This window comes from Artibeus jamaicensis, unplaced genomic scaffold (assembly GCF_021234435.1).
Source record: "Artibeus jamaicensis isolate MK-2021 breed Jamaican fruit bat unplaced genomic scaffold, CSHL_Jam_final scaffold_286, whole genome shotgun sequence".
Classification (NCBI taxonomy): Eukaryota; Metazoa; Chordata; class Mammalia; order Chiroptera; family Phyllostomidae; genus Artibeus; species Artibeus jamaicensis.
Window position 1 is genome coordinate 12,268,151 of NW_026522034.1, and position 21,273 is coordinate 12,289,423.

Below are 21,273 nucleotides of genomic sequence, written 5' to 3' on the forward strand. Positions count from 1 at the left end.
TATGGAAACCATCAGTATATCAACATACGCATTCTAGGAGTCCCAGAAAGACAAGAGAGAAAGGAGCAGAACGAATATTTTAAGGAATGGCCAAAAACTCCCCAAATTTGATAAGAGACAAAAATATACAAATAAAAGAAGTTCAAGAATTCCAAAAAGGATAAACACAAAGAAGTCCCCAGCAAGACGCATTATAAACAAATTATCCAAAGACAGAGACAGTCCTGGCCAGGGTGGCTCGGTTGGTTGGAGCATTGTCCAGTTAACCGGAAGCTTGTGGGTTCGATTTCTATCAGGGCATCTGCCTAGATTGTGGCTTCAGTCCCTGGTCAGGGCACATTTGAGAGGCAATGTATAGGAGTTTTTCCTCCTTTCTTCCCTTCCCTTCTCTAAAATCAATAAGCACACCCTTGAATGAGTATAAAAAAAGACAAAGACAAAAAGAGAATCTTGACAGCTATAGCAGATAATCATATACAACAGAACCTCAATATCATTAAAATCTGATTTCTCACGAGAAACCATGGAGGCAAGAAGGTGATTGGGGACTAAAGACTTGGACAACTTTAGCTTGAGGTAAAAAGTTATAAGTCTAGCAAGTAATGTGTATGTTAAAGCTTTTGTTTCACAAAGTACAGATAAGGCCCAGCCTAGCTCCGGGGAAAACAGCCGATCTCCTGGGGAAAAGCTAGAGATTACCACCTGAGGACAAATTAGAGGCATCCGGGCCTTTTGTCTGCCAGGGGTGCACACGACCACCCTCCCCTGGGAACAGCTAACTGCCCAGGACAGGAATGTTGCAGCTTCTGAATCTCAAAGCCCTCACTGCACCTCATTTATCTCCTTGCCCAGCTCCTTATAAAAGGTCTGGCCTGGAAAGGAAAGAGAAGATGGTCTGTTATGGTATGAACCCACCATCTTCTCAGATGACTGGCCATCTGAATAAAGCACCCCTAAAGATTTGATCACCATTACTGCTTATTGGGTTTGGTAGTGACAGGTAGCCCGAACACCAGTGTCTTTTCTGGTTACAAAGGCACTGAGATGCCATATTTAAAATGCCAAAAAAAAGACCATCTAAAAAGAATTCTGTATCTGGCAAAAGTATCCTGCAAAAATGAAGGAGAAAATAAGACACGTCAGATAAACAAAAGCTAAGGGAGTTTTCATTAGTAGGCCTTTCCTATAAGAAATGCTAAAGGGAGTCCTTCAGGCAGAAATGAAGAAATGCTACATAGCAACTTGAAGCAACAAGAAGAAATAAAAAAACGCAGATAAACCAAACAACACAGGTAAATATAAAAGCCAGTATTCTTGTATTTTGATTATAGCTCTTTTTATTTCCTATATGACTTAAAAGACAAATGCATAAAACAATAATTATAAATCTTTTGGGTTGGCTGTTGGAAATCGTCCTGCCTGGTTTCAGAAGCTGCAACCCCCCATGGCTAAGGCTGAGTAAAAGACCTTGAGGCCATAAGCCACTAAGGAGACAAAGCTTATCCTCCCAGCAGGGCACAGCCTCTACCCTCTTTATTTCACCTTCTTGTCCCCTAGAAGATGGCTGGTTAGCCAGTGACAAGTAAGATTCCTCAAGGGATGGATGACCTAAGATAGGCACAATCACAAAGGGCCATCAGGGAAGGATTTAGGGAACCACAGAAAAGGGGTGATGGACTTTCACCCCTTGGCTTTGTTATAGCCTGAGTCCTCATTTTGTCTGTAAGGAGTCTCCTAATCTCTTGGCTGCCTCATTTCCTCCATCTGATTTAAGCCTAAAACAATGCTGGAGGTTGGTGTGGCCATTTGCATGAATGGGTGGCTCCCAGCTCCAGCAGGTGGAAGAAAGAATGCATAAAATCCTGTGAAACCTGCTTTGCTAAGAATGCCCTCAAGTTAAATGTTAAGGGTCCAAGCATAAAATGAGTTTGTTTCCCAAAGTTTTATGGCACTTTGGTGTGGCTCTATCCCACTCTGACTCAGAATAAGCCCTTACAGTTTTTTAATGTTGTCTATTCCTTGATCATTACTGCCTACCTGACAATGCTTGATGATCTTTACATATGTAAATATGTCCTGTATTCTTATACAAACTAAACTCAATAAAAGCCCATTGAGAAAGAGGCTCAAGGCCTTTTTCCTCTGAGAGATTGGCTACCTTTCCTCTCCAAGCAGATCACGTGTTGGTAGACTTATTCTCATCCTCAGAGGCCAGAAGGGCTCTCTGGGCAGAGCCCCTCCCCTCCACAGCCGGCCAAAAAGTCCATTTAGTTTTTTCCATAAAATAAAAGACACATTTTTCATTTCCACCAATAATTTAATTGACGTGGATATTTTGAGTATGTCAGCTATATCCTGTGTGATATAATGTTGATTGTTCTCAAGTAATGTTTTGATTTGATTGCTATCAACTTGAACTGGTCTATCCAACCCTCGAGCATCATCCAGCAAAAAATCTTTAGCACAAAACTTGGGAAACCACTTTTGAGATGTTCAATAACTCACAGCACCTTTTCCACACACTGCACAAATCTTTCTTTGCATTTCAGTTGCAATTTTACCTCTCTTGAAATAATAAAGAATAATATGGTGAGAATTTATCTTCAATATTAAAATGGCTACACAAAAATTCACCAATTTTGACAAGTTTTTTTAAATGTATGCTGAAATGACAACTGTCATAATACAATCTAACAAAATTGTTTTGAATGAAGTTAAAGACAAATAAGTAGTGCAAGAGCCTTCATGCAGAAAAAAAACAAACTTCTAGCCAACCCAATATGATAATAGACATATTATTTGATATATAAAAATATAATTAACAACAGTAACAATGTGAAAGCAGGGACAGAGCTTTAAAAGAACAGTTTTATATGCTATTGAAGCTAAATTGCCAACAAAATTAGATTATTATACATTTAGATGAAAACAACCCAACGACAATGGAAGAAGGAACAAAGGGATAGATACATATGATGGAAAATTACTCAGCCATAAAAATAAATGAAGTACTGATACATGCTACAAGTATATGAACCTCAAAAAAAATTATGCTAAGTGAAGGAAGCCAGACACGCAGACCACATATTATATGATTCCATTTACATGAAATAACTAGATTGGTAAACTAATGGAGACAGAAAGTAGACTGGTGATTGCCAAGAAAAATAGGAATGACTATTTAATGGGTATGAGATTTTTGAAGTGATAAAAATATTTGTAGGTGCTGGTTTCACAACATTGTAAATGTACCAAATGTCACTGTATTCTATACTTTAAATTGTTCGCTTCATTTTATGTTAATTTCATCTTGATTTAAAAAAATAAAGCCTTAATGATGCAAAAACATGAAAATATTCACAGTGACCTACAGTTATACACAGCATTACAAAAAAAAGTAAATATAAGAAGAAAATATCAGAGTGGATTTTGCACAGTAAAGGTAAGTAATGTTTTATATAAAACTCTTGTTTTAGCTATAGGCAGTTTTTGTATGTATTAGTTTATTAGGTGACAATGTAAAACATATTTCTTACTGTGTTTTACAACAAAAACATTAAAAGTCCCTTAAAATGATCTTCTATTACAATTGTCAAATTATCCTTCTGTGAGAGCCATTAAAGTGTGCAATTCTAATCTCCTTTCACGAAAGAGTGCAGTTGCTCTGTGAGGAGTGCAGTTAGCTGACAGCCTTCAACTGTATTGCTTTCAGGATCTGTTAAAGTCTTCACTTCGTTAAATGGTATTGAGAAAAGTGGACAGCCACATGCAAAATAATGCAACTGGACCACTATCTTAGACCATACACGAAAATGAACTCAAGAAGGACTGAAAACTTGAAGATAAGACCTGAAACCATAAAACTACTAGAAGAAAACATACAGTAAGCTCCTTGGTACCAGCCTTGGCAAAAATACTTAAAATTTGGCACTAATAGGAAAGGCAACAAAAGCAAAAATAAGCAGTGGGATTACATCAAACTAAAACACTTCTCTGCACATCAAAGAAAACCATCAACAAAATGTAAAGTTAACCCACAGAATGGGAGAAAATATTTCTTTATCTTTAACTCTGATAAAGGGTTAAACACCTAAAGAACTCACACATCCCAACAGCAAAAAAAAAAAAAAAAAAAAAAATCTGATTTTAAAGTGGGCAGAGAAACCGAACAGACATATTTTCAAAGAAGACACACAAATGGTCAACACATACGTGAAAGGGTTCTCAACATCACTAATCCTCAAGGAAATGTAAGTTAAAACCACAATGAGATGTCATCTCACATCTACTAGGATGGCTGTCATCAGACAGCCAAAAACACAAGACATAGATGTTGGCAAGGATGTGAAGAAAGGGGAACTCTACTCTACTGGTCCTGGAATTTAGTTTGGTCTAGTCACTGTGGAAAAGAGTATGGAGATTTCTCAAAAAATTAACAATAGAATTACCATATGATCCAGTAAGTCTACTGCTGAATGTAAATCTGAAGGAAATGAAATCTCTCTCTGAAGGAGATAATAGCACTCCCATGTTGATAGTAGCCTCATTTATAATCACCAAGATATGGGAACAACTTAAGTGTCCACTGATAGATAAAAAAAAGTGGTGTATATTTACAATAGAATATTATTCAGCCATAAAAGAGAAGGAAACCCTTCCATCTGTGACAATGTGGACGGTCCTTGAGGCACTATAATAAATGAAATATAACAAAGAACAGATTGGTCATTTGACAAAGGAGGGGCACAGGGAGGAGAGAAATGGGTGAAGGTAATCAAAAGGTACAAACTTCCAGTTATAAAAAAATAAGTTCTGGGGATGTAATGTACAACATGGTGACTATATAATTATTATATTTAATAATTACAGTTAATAATACTGTATTACATATTTAAAAGTTGTTAAGAGAGTAGATCTTATAAGCTCCCATCACAATAAAAAGAATTTTAACTGTGTGGTGTTGGATGTTAACTAGACATTGTAGTGATCATTTCACAATATATAAATAGATCATTATTTACATCTGAAACTAATATCATGTTATATGTCAATTATATCTCCATTTAAAAATCTTTTAAATAGCCCCGGCTGGTGTAGCTCAGTGGATTGAGCGTAGGCCTATGAACAAAAGGGTTGTGGTTCAATTTCCAGTCAGGGCACATGCCTGGGTTGCAGGCCAGTTCCCAGAAGGGGACACATGAGAGGCAACCATACCTTAATATTTCTCTCTCTCTCTCCTTCCCCTCTAAAGATAAATAAAATCTTTTTAAAAATCTTTTAAATAATAAAATTTTAAGACTTTGAGTCAAAGTCACATTTTTTCCAGGCAGGCCCCACATGATGTATTCCAGCAAGTACCCATCCACTTCTGCCCAGTAAAGGACTCCCCTGATAAGCTACCTTAAATCTCCCTTTTGGGTTAGCCAATACCTCGTCAATTCTACATTGCAATTTTAGCCTCCCTCTACCCAATTTTGTTTCCTTTTCCCCTGTTCATTAAAAAAATGTCAGATCTGCATCAGGGTCTGAAGATTTACCAGACTCAATACCACCTCATCTCCCTTAAATTTTCACAAGCCTTATCTCCCAGTAAATATCTTACACTCCTAAAATCCATCTTACCCTAACCTTCCTGCAGGATCTGAACTTATACATCTTCATAGCACTTACTGTAATTTGTAATGTTGTTTATATGTTTGTTTGTATATTATCTCTATTACATTGCATTCTCCTTCAGTGGCAGTCTTTTCCACTGAAGGGGTCTGCTCTCATAAAGCCTGGATAGCCTCCTTGTTGACTCCATCCTCATCCTTCCTCTAGGCCCAGACAAGGCAGTAGTGGTTGTATAGCTTTATCTTACATAAGGGACCTCAAAAGAGAGGACTAAAACCCCATTTCAGAGGGGGGACCCCCCCTAAAACCCCTTCAGATTGAGAAGGGTAGGACTTCTCAATCTTGGCAGTATTGACATTTTAGATTGGCTAATTCTTTGTAGTGCAGTGGTTGTTTTGCACACTATGGGATGTTTAGTAGCATTCCTAAACATCTAATCTTCTACTAGATGTCAATGGCCTGTGTCAGTTGTGACATTTATGTTTACATGTCCCCAGGGGTGGAGGGGTAGGGGCAAGTCCCTTCTGGTTGAGAAACACTGGCCTTGAAAAAACAACATCTTTTTTCTAATTCTCCCCAAAATGCCATATGGTGAATTAGTACCCCTCCTATAATTTATCATGGTTCAGGCTAAGCAGATGCAGGCTAAGCAGCCCCAGATGATTTAGCAGCAACTCCCACACAGTCCCTTGGTTGTATGTCTGTACTTTGGACTCTAGGGGAGACTGCATGTGCTCTTATGAGTTACAGACTTACGACTGGACAGAAAACCTCAGGTGGCTGACCTTGAAACTAAGGGAAGCTTTCCACTCCTGGCAGACAGGAAAACTTAAAGGAGGGCCCATCCAGGGAGTCACCACTGGTGTCCCAATGGACAAATGAACATTCCTTTGGCCTCTATGTCTTCTCATCACAAACTGTTTTATCCAGTTGTGCTTGGAAAATCATTAGTCATCTTTATGTAAATTCCTGTTGCTGGTCACCCTGAAGCATGCTACATACTGGTTACTTCTTACATGAGCAGTGCCTAACTTTAAAAAAGTCTATAATTCTGAGTGACTGACCTTAATATTTCAAGGTACCTATTTTGGCTTAATGTGTGAGCCTTAGCTATCTTCATCATCCAGCATAGAACCTCTAATTATTTCAGATGATTTGCAGTATGAATGCCATCTCTTCTAAGTTTTTCTGTTCCACAAAGTGTATTTCATACTTGCCACTTAACACAGATTTTAAGTTTGGCTTTAAGTTTGGCTTTTCCCACAAATCTGCTGTAAATCCATGCCCTGCCATTTCCTCATTATGTTCCACAAGCAGAAACTTCACTTTGTCTCTGGATTTGCTTCGCCCCACCCCACCCCAGCTGGTTTTATTTCCTCACTTGTATTCATTTGCATCACACTTCAAATGTATATTTTAGATTCTGAATATTCGGTGTGCACGACCTAGTGGATACAGGATTTAGAAAGGGAGATTGCAAGGCACTTTAATAAAACCCTTCAACCTTTCAGTGCAGTCTTAATGGAGAAACGCGACGTATGCCTCTAGAATGTTGAGGAATTTTCACGAACGAGACACAGAACAAACTTCTGTCCCAAATGCCGGGGGGATGGAGGGAGCGGGGCAGAATTCGTGGAGAGAAGACGCAGGGCTGGAAGTGGAAAGGGTTTAGGGCTGAAAACCCGTATTACTCATGCGGCTCTTCCTTGTCAGCGAGTAAGACTGAAACAAGGCGCTCTGTACAATGCCTCCAGCCAGCGACTGCATGCTGCAGGGGCGCTGGAACAAAAATACACCAAACTTCCCGGTGGTTAATTCAAGGGACAGCACCACTGAGTACAGGGCTCATTCGAGGAGCCACTGTCACAAACTACACCGCAACTCAAAGTCATACTTTCTGAGATAATAGATCAAACTAAATATCCCAACACCGAGTATAAATCTGCACTCAGTCCATTATCTCCTCAAAAACAAGACGTTCCCTCTGGGTCTCAAATGCCCGATACCTTGAGAAAACCATAAGCTTTGTCGAACGTACTCAGCAGCCTTTTACCCAAGCGCCACGAGGGAGCGAGCGGACTAGGAACAACCGCAGCCGCGAAGGACCAAACTTTAAAACCCGGAGCGCGCAGGCGACGTAGGACGTACACCAGTCTGGCGCGGACCTCCCTGCCGCAGAGCCTAATGGGTGGAGCGGTGGAGCGCACGAAGGCGCGCGTCGCTGGAATAGGAAACTAATTCTGAGGAGGACTGGAGGGGCGCTCTCGGTACCCATGGTAACTAGAGTTACCGACCTTTTGTGGAAATTGTATTGCCTACGCCGGTGCAGGGGCCGCCTGAGACGCACAGTGACGCAATTCCTGAGCGCGCCGGTGCCGGGTTGGCTGGAGGGCGGGCTCTTCAAATTTGAATCTTACAGAGTTGTTGGTGTTAAGGAACTCCCGGCTGCTGTTTGGGGCTGGTTGGGGCCGCCGTGAGCCCCTGGTGTTACCCTGAGACCCCTGGGCTTGCATCCACAGTAAGCCAAGTCGGGACTGCTTGGTCTCTCCCTGCCAGGCCCTTTACACCAGGTACGGCCTCCTCTCCAGGTACGGTCTTCTCTCCCTCCGCTCGCCTGCTGCCGCCGAGCACCTCTGGCGCTGCGCGTCCCAGCCCTTAAGCATTCTAGGTCTTCGAGGGCTTTGTAACATTTCTTGGCAGTAGTTTCACAACTACGCACTTACTCGGTATGTGCATTTGTTGCGTGTCTACTGCATATCAAGAAAGTAGCCCACTTTCGTTCACATTTTTTTTTTCCAGATTGTTTTGATGATGTGTGCTCTACGCCTTTGTTCTAGAATCACTTCTGGAGGGGACGGGGGACTTGACTTTAGAAAGATTATCAAGGAGGAAAATTGTGTGCATCACTGCCCGGTTTTTCACCTTGGAACCCAAGATCCACAGGGCTATAGAAACAGTTGATCCATCCAGCTTTTGTTTTGTTATGATTAAATTGTATATTGGTTGCAAACATTTTTAGATGTTAAAACTTGATTGGAAGATGGAAGGGCCCCTTCATCCTACTCTTCACATATAAACACTGCTTACAGTTTGGTACAGTTTCGGATTTTCCTCCTGTTCTTATGCTCCTGTGTGTTTGTGTGTCTGTCTGTGTGTCTGTGTTAGTTACCTTAACGTGTTCTGTTCAGCTGCTGCTTTTTTATTTAATATACCTTGGCTATTTTTATGTCATCATATAATGTGTTTTTATTGAGTACATAGAATTCAGTTGTATGGATGTAGGAGAATTTTGTCCCGTATTGGACATTTAGATTGTTTCTAGTTTCTTTCGTATTGTGGTGGACGTCCTTATTACAGTGCCTGTTTATATATTGCACAGATCATTTATATATTGCAATTATATAACAAACCATAAATGCAATTGTATAGCAGGTCATCTAGGATCTTAATTTCTAGGTGTCAGATATAAAATTTGTATGTAAGAAACCAGCTAAAACAAGTGTAAGATCATGTATGCTCAAGTACATGATTCCCCTGAAAAATTCTAAATAGCATGAAAAAAAATTTTAATAAGAATGATTTGAGGGCTTTTCAACTAAAATCTCAAGTTGGAATGTTCTGTGACATAACAAAATCGGGACTGGGGATTATTTACCTAAATACTTTAGTTGATTTTTCATACTTTATTAGGATATGTGATTGTATCTGCTGTCTTAAAATTGAAGTACCTAAAGGGAAAAACCATGTTTGTGAAACTTAGTCTTTTATAAGCTAATATACTGCCATATGCAGGTGTCCTTTAATGCTTTTTGATGCTAATACTAGCTTGGAACCTCTCAGACTTGAGGTTTAAGTAAATTTCAAAAATGACATTCACAATTCAATTCTTAGAGCTATTAAGTAGATGTTAGTTTTTGTCAAAAGATTATCTTTTGTTAAAAGATTATTCAATAGATAAACTTTATTGGAAAATAATAAAATGAGATTTAACAAAAATATAAAATCTTAATCTGACTTGTGAGCCATAGATTATCCAGTGTTATTATGATGCAGTTAAGCCTTTTCATTAGTATAATGTTGTTATGGAAAGCAAATAAACTTAACTTTTTTTGTACCGAAGCATGATAAAGGTTGATTTGACATTGAATTACAGGTTCTTCTGGGCCCCTGCTGAAGATCTGTCCTTAAAATTGTGTCTGAATAAATTTTCTAATAGAGGAAGTCCTGTTTATCAAGATGATTACAACACCTTTGAAACGTCCAGGAATTCACTTGCCCTCAGAGACATCTTCTCAGAGGAAAAATATGCCCATTCATGCGGTCTTTTTTGACAGCATTCCTCCAGGCACACTTACTCCTATAAAAGATTTGCTGAAATATCAGAACTCCTTTTTAAAATTGAATGACCATAAAGAGAACCAATTCTTGGAAATGCCCATTTCTAAAGATAAAAATGTATTTCAGTCTACCATGATAGCAGAGCCTAGCACCTCTAATAGTTTTCTTGACATCAGTATTATCAAGCCTAACAAGGATGTATTGAAAAATAAAGCAAACTATGAATCACCAGTAAAAGTATTTCAAAGAATGAAAGAAAAAGTACTGCGTAACAAGCAAGAACAAGCATCAAGAAACAGTAATTTGTTGGAACCACCGAAAAGTGAAAGTAACAAAATTTTCACACTTAATGGAGCTGAGAAAAGAGTGTTACAGCATACGTACCTTTGTGAACAAAAGGAAACCAACAAATCGCTTCATTCAGAAAACAGCTCATTAAAAGGTTAGTTATGTGTTGGTTAAAAAGCTATAATGTGTTATTCATTGTATACAGCACTATTTTAGGTACTCAGTATACAGAAGTGAACAAAATTAGTAAGAATCCCTGCCCTCGTGTAGCTAATTCACATTCAGGTGGTGGGGGACAGATACAGTAAGTAATTTTATGGTACAGTAGAAGAGAAGTGCTATGGAAAGAAAAAGAAGGATGATGGGGATAGTTACAGCAGGTTATAATTTTCATTTTGGCGTCAGGGTAAGCTCCAAAGAGAAGTTGACTTTTGTGCTGAAAAATTGAAGAGGATGATAGGTATCTTGGGGAATGGGGAAGGATGATCTAGGTAGGTATCAGATGTTACACATGCCCTGAAATTTCTATATTATTTCAGGAGCATGCCTCACAAATTCAAGGACTAGCTGTGAGATTAATGTATTGTGGAGTGAGTCTGCAGAGCTGGGGAGGTGGAGATAAATAATCGGGTTGGATAATGTAAGGCCTTTAGGTCAACATAAGAGTTTGTGCTTTTACTATGAGCAAAATAAGGAGCCATTGGAAGGTTTTGAGTAGAGAAGTGACAAGACCTGACTTACATTTTTAAAATATCACTCTGGCTGTTAATTTGAAATGGTTACTGCAGTAATACAGGTGAAAGATGGTGTTGTCCAGGTAGTATCAGTGAAGGTAAGTAGAGGTGGTTGAATTCTGGATATATTGTAAAAGAAAAGCCAATCACATTAGTCCATATATGGGATATGGAATGTTAGAGAGATATAAAGGATGACTCCAGAGGGCGGGTTTTTTTATTTGTTTGATTTTGTTATTACCTAAGCAACTGGAAAGATGGGGTGATTGAACTGAAATGGTGCAGACTGAAAGAGTGAGATCAAGATTGGTTATTTTTGTCACATGAATTTGATATGTCTGTTAAAAATTGAAGTGTAGATGTGAATTAGGCTATTGGAAAAATATTAGTTGGAATTCAGGGAAGTACCATATTTTTCCATTTATAATGCATTCCCATGTATAAGGTGCTCCCGTGTATAACATGCACCAGTGTTTTTGGCCCAAATTTTCAGGAAAAAAAATCTTTCACTTTAAATTTTAAATTTAATTATTTATTTATTTATATTTAGATGCTTATTTTTTTATTATAAAGGAATTTTAACATTTTTTGACATGGATATTGTTATTGCTTTCTAGAGTTACACTTAGCGCATAAGCATAAGAAACATTTATATAGATATGGAATCTGTACTACCCATGTATAATGAGCATCCTTATTCTTCCCTCAAAAGCTTGGGGGGAAAAGTGCATTATACACACCAATATACAGTAGACCAGGTGAGAAAAATTGGGAATCATTAGCACCTAAATGGTCTTTAAAGTTATAAGGTAAGATGGAATCATCAAGGAATGAGTGTAGAAAGAAAACATTGAAGAATGAGTCCTGGGGCACTTAAAAATTTGGAAGTTAGAATACAAGATGTAAAGTAGTGAAGGCCACTTAGAAGATGAGGAGTGATACTTTGGAAGCCAAAATAACAAAATGCTTTAGAGTCATTAGCTGTGTCTAATACTGCTAATCAGTCAGGTAAGATGAAGGCTGAAATTTGACCACTGGGTTTAAAAATGTGGATGTTGGCGCTGGCTATTGTGGATGTTGGCTCAGTGGACTGAGTGTGAATCTGCGAAGCAGAGGGTTCATGGGTTTAATTCCCAGTCAGGGGATGTGCCTGGGTTGTGGGCCAGGTTCCTAGTAGGGGACACATGAGAGGCAACCACACACTGATGTTTCTCTCCCTCCTTTCCCCTCTCTCTAAAAATAAATAAATCTTAAAAAAAACCATGAAACAAACAAGCAAACAGAATAAAAACAAAGACACTGAAATAGAGAACAAGTGGGCAGCAACCAGAGGGGAGAGGGAAAGGAATTTAAGGGGAAAAATGGGGAGGGATTTTGAGGAACAAGTATGAAAAACACAGGGATGAGGACTGGGGGGGCGGGAAATGGGAGGGAGGTGGGGAGATGGGGCAGGGGGGGCTGGGATGGGAGAAATAGACAAAAAACTGTACTTGAAAAATAACTAAATAAAATTAAAATAAAATTGTGTTTACAAAAAAAAACATGGATGTTATTGGTGACTTTGATGAGAGCAGTTTTGGTTGAGTAATAGAAGCAAAAACGTAATAGAAGAGGGCTCAAGAGGGAATGTGCAGAGAGAAATTAACGGTAGTGAATATAGACAACTCTTCTGAGGAGAGCTAAGAAATATGGGGAAGTATGTTTTTAACAGACTTTATTGTTTTTAATGATTGGTGAGATATCATTTTTGTATGCTCTTGGGAATAATCCAGTAGAGAAGGAAAAACAGATTGGAAGCCTAATACCCTTGAGTAGCTGAGAGGGAATAAAATCTGAAAGTGGAGATTTGGTCTTAGTTAGGAACATAAACAGATCATAAATCAAACAAAAAGATAGGCAGTGTTGTATGACTTCAGATATAATCTGAAATGGAGAGTAAAGTCATCAGCTGAGAGTGAATATAGGAAGCAGACATTGAAATTCGAGGAGGTGGAGGTTTGAATAGTGTAGGAGAGTGGAAGAGTGAATGGTCAAAGCTTAAATTTGATCTCCTGGTCAACACTAAGAACCTACTTGAGATTTGCGGGCATGAATTTAAATGAAACCAATCAGTATGGTTGTGAGTTTTCCTCTCACCCTGTTAGCTACTTAGGTGCTGGTGGGAAATAGGGAGTTGGATTTTATCAGGATTATAATTTTGCCAAGTAGGATGAAGTGAGAAAAAAAACACAGTAGTTGAGGTTGTGTGTGCAAGGTGGTAACCACAATTGGCCATAAATTTAAGTTGTTTAGACAAGGAAAAGAGGACCTAAAGGAGATAAAGAAGTGCAAAGAAGTGTAGGTCTCATGGGGATACTAAGCATATTTGAGAGAATGATCTGGAAAGATAGAAAGTGGTCAGAAATAGAACCTGAACGATTTTAGTGAGTTGCAGTAATTAATAAAGATATTTTACATGTGTTACCTCATTTAATCCTTTTAGCACAACCTTTTCTCCACAATCTCATCAACATTTGTTATTACCTGTCTTGTTGATGACAGCCATTCTAATAGGTGTGAGTTGTATATTATTGTAGTTTTTATTTGCATTTCCCTAATAGCCAGTGAAGTTCAACACTTTCTCATATATCTGATGGCCATTTGTATATCTTCTTAGGAGAGGTGGCTGTTCAGGTCCTCTGCTCATATTTTAATTAGATTGTTTGTTTGGTGTTGATTAGTATGAGTTCTTTATATATTTTGGATATTAGCCCCTTATTGGAGCTGTTTGCAACAGCATCTCCCATTTGGTTGGTTGCCTTTTTGTTGTCAATTTCTTTTGCTGTGCAGAAAATTTTTAGTTTGATATAGTCTCATTCATTTATTTTTGCCTTTACTTTCCTTGCCTTTGGGGTCAGATTCATACCACGTTCTATACTACCTGGGTCCATAAGTTTAGTACCTATGTTTTCTTCTATATATTTCATTGTCTCAGGTCTGATATTTAGGTCTTTGATCCACTTTGAATTAATTTTTGTACATGGTACAAACTGTAGTCTAGTTTTCTTATTTTGTATGCAGCTTTCCAATTTTCCCAGCACCGTTTATTGAACAGGCTTTCTTTTTTTACACTGTGTTTTGGCTTCTTTGTCAAAAATGATTTGCGCCCTGGCTGGCATAGCTCAGTGGATTGAGCGCGGGCCTGCGAACCATGCGGTCGCGGTTTGATTCCCAGTCAGGGCACATGCCTGGGTTGCAGGCCAGTTCCCAGTAGGGGACACATGAGAGGCAACCATACATTGATGTTTCTCTCCTTCTCTTTCTCCTTCCCTTCCTCTCTCTCTGAAAATAAATAAAATATTTAAAAAAAAATGATTTGCATGTGTACCTGCAGTTTTATTTCTGGGCTTTCGGTTTTGTTCCACGGGTTAGTGTGTTTATTCTGCCAATACCATGCTGTTTTGATTATCATAGCTTTGTAGTATAACTTGAAGTCAGGTAGTGTGATGCCTTTATTCTTTTTTATCAGGATTTCTTTGGCTATTTGGGGTCTCTTGTGATTCCATACAAATCTGGTGATTTTTTTGTTCTATTTCTTTAAAAAATGACATTGGAATTTTGATGGGGATTGCATTAAATCTATATGTCACTTTAAGTAATATGCCCATTTTAACTATGTTGATTCTTCTATCCATAAACATGGAATATCTTTTTATTTCATTGTGTCTATTTCAATCTCTTTTAATACTCTATTGTAGTTTTCTGTATATAGGTCCTTCATATCCTTTGACAAGTTTACTCCTAGGTATTTTATTTTACTTAATTTTATTTTAAAGTATATTTTATTGATTATTTTGTTAAACTTAACCTAATTTGCTTCCCCTCTGTCCCATTCCACCTAGTACCCCACTTTCCTCTAGCTGTCCCTCCCCTTAGTTCATGTCCATGGGTAATGCAAATAAGTTCCTTGGTTTCTCCATTCCCTATACTGTTCTTAACATCCCCTTGTGTGTTTTGTACCTACCAATCATGCTTTTTAATCCCTGTACCTTGTCCCCCATGCTGTCCCTTCCCCCTCCCAGCTGATAACCCTCATGATCTCCATGTCTATGATTCTGTTCCTGTTCTAGTCGATTGCTTAGTTTGTTTTTGTTTTTTTACATTCATTTGTTGAGAGTTGTGAATTTGTTGTCATTTTAATGTTTGTAGTTTTGATCTTCTTTTTCTTAGATAAGTCCCTTTAATATTTCATGTAATAATGACTTGGTGATGATGAACTCTAACTTTACTTTGTCTGGGAAGCATGTTATCTGCCCTTCCATTCTAAATGAAAGCTTTGCTGGATAGAGCAATCTTGGATGTAGGTCCTTGCTTTTCATGACTTTGAATACTTCTTTCCAGCCCCTTCTTGCAAAGTTTCTTTTGAGAAATCAGCTGATAATCTTATGGGGACTCCTTTGTAGGTAACTCTCTACTTTTCTCTTGCTGCTTTAAGATTCTCTCTTTATCTTTAACCTTTGGCATTTTAATTATGTGTTTTGGTGTGTTCCTCTTTGGATCCAACTTGTTTGGAACTCTGTGTGCTTCCTGGACTTGCATATTTATTTCCTTTGCCAAATTAGGAAAGTTTTCTTTCATTTTTTAAAATAAACTTTCAGTTTCTTGCTCTTCCTCTTTTCCTTTTGACATTCCTATGATTCAGATGTTGGCACTTTTTGAGATATCCCAGAGTCTTATATTCTCCTTGGGGTTTTTTTGTTTGTTTGTTTTTGTACTTGTTTTGTTTTTTAATTTTTGTTTCTTCATTCTGTTCTGGTTGAATTTTTATTTCTTCCATATGTTCCAAATTGTTGATTTAAATCCTGGCTTTCTTCCCTTCACTGTTGGTTCCCTGTGGATTTTTCTTTATTTCATTTGTTATAGCCTTTATTTCTTTCCTTATGTTTTTGTTGTACTCAATAATTTCTCTCAGCATTCTTATCACACATATTTTGAACTCTGCATCTGTCTCCATTTTGCTTAGTTCTTTTTCTGAGGTTTTGTTCTGTGTTTTCACCTGGGCCATATTTCTTTGTCTCCCCAAGTTGGCAGCCTCCCTGTATTTAAGTCTGTGTATTAGGTAGAGCTGCTTTGACTCCCTGTCTTAACACAACGATTAAGTTGTAAGGAGTGGAGCCTTAAGTATTCACCAGGGTGGGGCATCCCGCTTCACTGTTTTGTGGTGCTGTGTGTGGACAAGGGGTTGGAGAGGGGGCAGTGCCACTGCCTGGCCTCTGTAGACTTACCCAGCATTTGCCCCATTTTCAATTGCTTCAGCCATTTCTCATATGCTACTGGTCCCCTTCTAGCTGCTTCCTTGGTGATGATTCCCAGAGTGGGTGGGTTTGACTATGTTCTAGAACCATGCAGGCCCTTTAAATGGACCCTCCTGAGAAATTGGCAGTTTCTTCCACTGTCCCAACCCCCACTGCTTTTTATAGCCAGAAGTCGTGAAACTTTTTATCTTCCCAATGCTGGAACCCTGGGCTGCACAGTCTGACTTGGGGCTGGGATTGCTTTCTCCCAATGTTTCCCTCCTGATTTTTATCCACTACATATGAATGTGGGTCTGCCTGTTCTGCTGGCTCTCCACACTGCACCGTATCCTCTCCACCCCAGCTCCCCGTCTCCGCCCCTCCTACTGGTCTGGATGAATGTGACTTCTTTAAATCCTTGGTTGTTGGACTTCCATATAGTTCAGTTTTCTGGCAGTTCTGGGTGCTCTTTGTTTAGGGGTTAGTTGTGATTCTCTTTCTTCTTTTCACTGTTGGTTCCACATGGATTTTTCTTTACTTCACTTGTTGTAGCCTTTATTTCTTTCCTTATGTTTTTGCCATACTCAATAATTTCTCTATGTTTTGTATGTTCTAGAACCATGCAGGCCTCTTTGTGGTTGTGCAAGGAGGGGAAGTGTGTCTACGTATGCCTCCATCTTGACTGGAAGTCTGTTTTATTTTTATATTTTACTTTGGTTGAAATTGCAAAAGGAATCTTTTTCTGAAATTTTATTGATAGTATATAGGAAAGCAGTGGATTTTTATACATTGACTTTGTATACTGCAACTTTACTGTATTTGTTTATTGTTTCAGATAGTTTTTGGTGGAGTCTTTTGGGTTTTCTACATACAGAATCATGTCATCTGCAAAAAGTGATACTTTTACTTCTTCCGTCCCACTTTGGATACTTGTATGTCTTTCGCTTGCCTGATTTCTCTGGCTAGGATTTCCAAAACTGTATTGAATATGGGTAGTAAGGGTAGGTATCCTTGTCTTTTCCTAATTTTATTGGAAAAGCTTTCAGTTTTTCACCATTGATTATTATATTAACTGAGGATTTGTCATATATGGCCTTTATTATGTTGTGGTACCTTCCTTTTATATCCATTTTTTGAGTGTTTTTTAATGTATTGTTGTGTTTTATTTGCTCATATTTTGTTTAGGATTTTTGTATCCATATTCATTAGTAATACTGGTCTGTAGTTTTCTTTTTTAGTGTTACTTTTGCCAAGTTCTGGTACCATGGGTATGTTGGCCTCATCAAAAGTGTAAGGAAGTATTGCGTCTTCAGTTTGTTTGGGAGAGTTTGAGGATAGGTATCAAATATTCTTTGAATATTTGGTAGAATTCAGTGGTGAAGCCATCTGGTCCTGGACTTTTATTTTGTGGGAAGTTTTCGGTGGTTGTGTCAATTTCCCCACTGCTGATTGGTCTATTTAGATTCTCCCATTTTTTCATGATTTCATCTAAGAAGGTTGTGTATTTCTAGGAACATATCCATTTCTTCTGGGTTACTGAATTTTGTGGCACATAATCATTCATAGTACTTCAGTACAATCCTTTGCATATCTGTGGTGTCTGTGGCAACTTCTTTCATTGCTGATTTTGTTTATATGAGTCTTTTCTCTTATATCCTTAGTCTAGCTGGGGGGGTGCAAATTTTATAATCTTTTCAAAGAACAAGCTCTTTGTTTTCTTAATTTTCCATATAGTCTTTTTCTATATTTTATTCAATTCTGCTCTCATTTCTGTTATTTCCTTTCTTCTGCTGGCTCTAGGTTACTTTGTTAAGTTGTAATGTTAGGTTAACTTGGTGTTTCTCCTATTTCTTGAGATAGGCCTGCAATAATATAAACTTCCCTCTCCCTGATTGATGTGGCTCAGTGGGTTGAGTGCCTGCCTGCAAATCATAAGGCTGCTGCTTCGATTCCTGGTCAGGGCACATGCCTGGGTTGTGGGCCAGGTCCCTAGTTGTGGGTGTGTGAGAAGCAACCAATTGATACATCTCTTGCACAGTGATGTTTCTCTTCCGCTTTCACCCTCCCTTCCCTTCTCTCTAAAAATAAGTAAATAAAAATCTTTAAACTTTCCTCTTATTACTCCTTTTGCTGCTGTGTCATTCTGTCTCATTTTCCTTTTGCTCTGTTTGCTCCATTTGCCCACCTTTAGATGTTTCAATGGGTGGGTCTCTCAGGCATGTTTGTGTGTTGAGCAGGGAATCTTTTCTTGAAATATGGCTGTTCAGATTGTTGCAACTTCAAGGAGGGGAGTCTAAGAGGATCTCTCATGCCAGCCATTTCTCTGACCAACACCTGAAATTACACATACAAAATAATTTAGTTTTCCTTCTCTGGTACAAATTTTTAGTCTATTACCTTTCTTTTTGTGTGTGTGAAGTAAACTTATTTCCATATTGATCTAGAAGTATAGCAGAATAAAATGTAAGCAATACTTGTAGCTTATGTTGTCTAGTTGATAAGCATATGAGCTTTGTGCTTTGAAGACCAGTTAAAGATCTGTTAAAGGGTTATAAGTTATGATTCAGATTGCTATTGCGTCTCAACACATTTTGATTTTTAAAGTATAAGTTATACCTCTTCCACTGTTCTTTCACATTTTAGGCTTTTATAGCAGCCTGAAGCAAAATCAGGATTTTAAAAACTGGCTGTCATTTTATATGTAATTTTAGCATATATGTATGTGATTTGTGGCAGCACCAGAATTTTATTCCAGTTCTCTAGGCTTCTAAGTCCAGTGCTATGTTTTTGTATAGAGCTTGCAAGTTGTGACATGAAGTTTTTCAAAACTCTTTCACAGCACAGTAATCAAATGAAAGCATAAGATTATAAAGGGTAAAACTTATATAAAAGTATATATATTGTCCTGGCTGGTGTAGCTCAGTGGATTGAGCTTGGGCCTGTGAACCATACGATCGCGGTTCGATTCCCAGTCAGGGCACATGCCTGGGTTGCAGGCCAGTTCCCTGCAGGCCAGTTCCCAGCAGGGGACGCACGAAAGGCAACCATACATTGATGTTTCTCTCCCTCTCTCCTTCCCTTCCCCTCTAAAGATAAATAAATAAAATCTTAAAAAAAAAAAGTATATATACTGTATGGTCTGATTATTACTGAACCTAAGTCTTTATTTCAAGATTTTAAAGAGGCATTTGTTTTTCTTCTCAGTGACTAATATCAATACAACTCAACTTCTTTCTTCAAAAAAAATCTCAGACTCAGCCCAAGAAGTTCCCCTAGAACCATCAAATAATATTTTACTCCCAGTAAAGCCAATGATTCAATGTCAACAGGCAAAGAAAGCACCTCTGCACAACTTAACTTACGGTAAAGTGCTTTTGGTTTTGTTCCTTAGTTTGTTATTTGAATGTATTGTTAAATGTTCTAGATAATTATTTCCCCTGTGTAGGCAACAAGCTTTGACTGTGGATGAAAGATTAAATCATAAAAGCCAGAGGCACTTAGAGAAAGACTGGGCAGGAGGGTGGAGTTTCCTAACCCAATGACTTCTGTTTAATATAAACAGTTATAAATTGTCCCATTTCTCTTTCAAATTTCATGAGTTTTCTACAAATTTGGTTTAACTTTGTGTTTTTTGTAGAGCTTCCAGTTCTGAACCAAGAACATGAAAATATTTCAGCTGCACAAGTCTCAAACAGAGTGTTGACTAGATCTCAGCTGGGGAAAGCAACTCTTCTTTCAAAGGAGAATACAGTTGCAACCACCAAGTACAAAAAGAACACGATTGTTTTAGAAGGCATGGATTCTGCCTATGAAAAATCCCAAAATACTACTGTTGAGACTCTCAATACTAACGGTGTTTCTATCAAAAATGGCTGTCAATTAATGGTTTCTGATAGTAAGGTAACAACAAAAGGAACTTCACAACCAGAAATTAAGAAAGGAAATGAAAAGACAATGCCCAGGGAAAGTGCTCTTCCAGGTTCCATAAACAACACATGTGAAATTGTGCTTGCAACTCCAAGAGGCAATGTAACAATACCTCGGAGATCAAAAAGATACGCTTCAAGGCTTCCTCTTCCAAGTATATGTCCAACTATTACAGATGGAGTTAAAAGTACTAAGGTAGGAAACCCTTAAGGCAGATACATATTTGGTTTTTTTAATCCCCATTCTTCAGGAGCTTGAGTTGTTAATGCTCTCTCATTATTAACAGTACCTTCGTGGGGTTTTTTTGTTTGTTTGTTTGTTTTTTTTAACATAGAGGCATTGTGGCCTAGTATAAAGAGCAGTGGTTTGAAAGTAAGTAGACACAGGTGTTAAATCTTACCACGCTCTATTACTAGTTGTATAGCCTTCAACAATTTACTTACTCCCTTTGGAGATGAACAATAATTCTGTTTGTGTTTGTAATTATTTTACCTGCCTCCCTAGTGATGTGAGGATAACATGAATCAACGTGTCTAAGGTACTTGGAACACTACCTAGTGTTAACTTTTATTTTTGATACTATTTGACTTATTCTTTGATATATCTTAGGTAGTTCCAAAGAGGAAGTAGAAAAAAGAGATTTTGTTGCTTCTTCCCCAAGTCCTACTTATATTTTTTAAATGAACATAATTTCAGAAGGGCAGTAACTAAGAGCATTATTCCATTTTTACATCTTTTCTTAACTAAACATAAAACTACTATCGGAGAATTTATCAGTGCATGACTTGTCAGATTAGTTATTTTACGCCTTTGGGCTATATATCTCGTCAGAAATGGTCCAATGTTAAATTGTTACACAGTAGAGAAAATAATTTCTTAGCACAGGTGTTCACAGACGTATTCCTTCATAATAGGATTTTACTTGCCCTAAAGTAAGGAATTATCTGAGCTGTTCAGGTATTTGCTTTGGAATAGAATGTTGTTAAATATAGATTACTAGCAATTACATTTAAAGCTTATAGAAAATTGAATACGACTTCAACTTTGCAAAAATGTATGATGTAATTTTTCAGTGATAATAGTGATGGTGACATATATAC

At 38.0% G+C, this 21,273-nt stretch overlaps 1 protein-coding gene across 2 annotated transcripts in view; it reads left to right on the forward strand.

Annotated features, from left to right (window-relative positions):
• The first annotated feature begins 7,811 nt into the window (after positions 1 to 7,811).
• Positions 7,812 to 21,273, forward strand: part of MIS18BP1 (MIS18 binding protein 1) — a 45,643-nt gene continuing 32,181 nt past the window's right edge. The window contains exons 1-4 of one of the 2 annotated variants that reach the window (XM_053656834.1): positions 7,812 to 8,201; positions 9,767 to 10,393; positions 19,451 to 19,609; positions 19,884 to 20,368. In XM_053656834.1, the coding sequence (XP_053512809.1) occupies positions 9,850 to 10,393; positions 19,451 to 19,609; positions 19,884 to 20,368 (1,188 nt within the window). In that variant the 5' untranslated portion in view covers positions 7,812 to 8,201; positions 9,767 to 9,849. The remainder of the gene's footprint in view (positions 8,202 to 9,766; positions 10,394 to 19,450; positions 19,610 to 19,883; positions 20,369 to 21,273) is intronic. The other variant, XM_053656835.1, reaches the window with a different exon arrangement.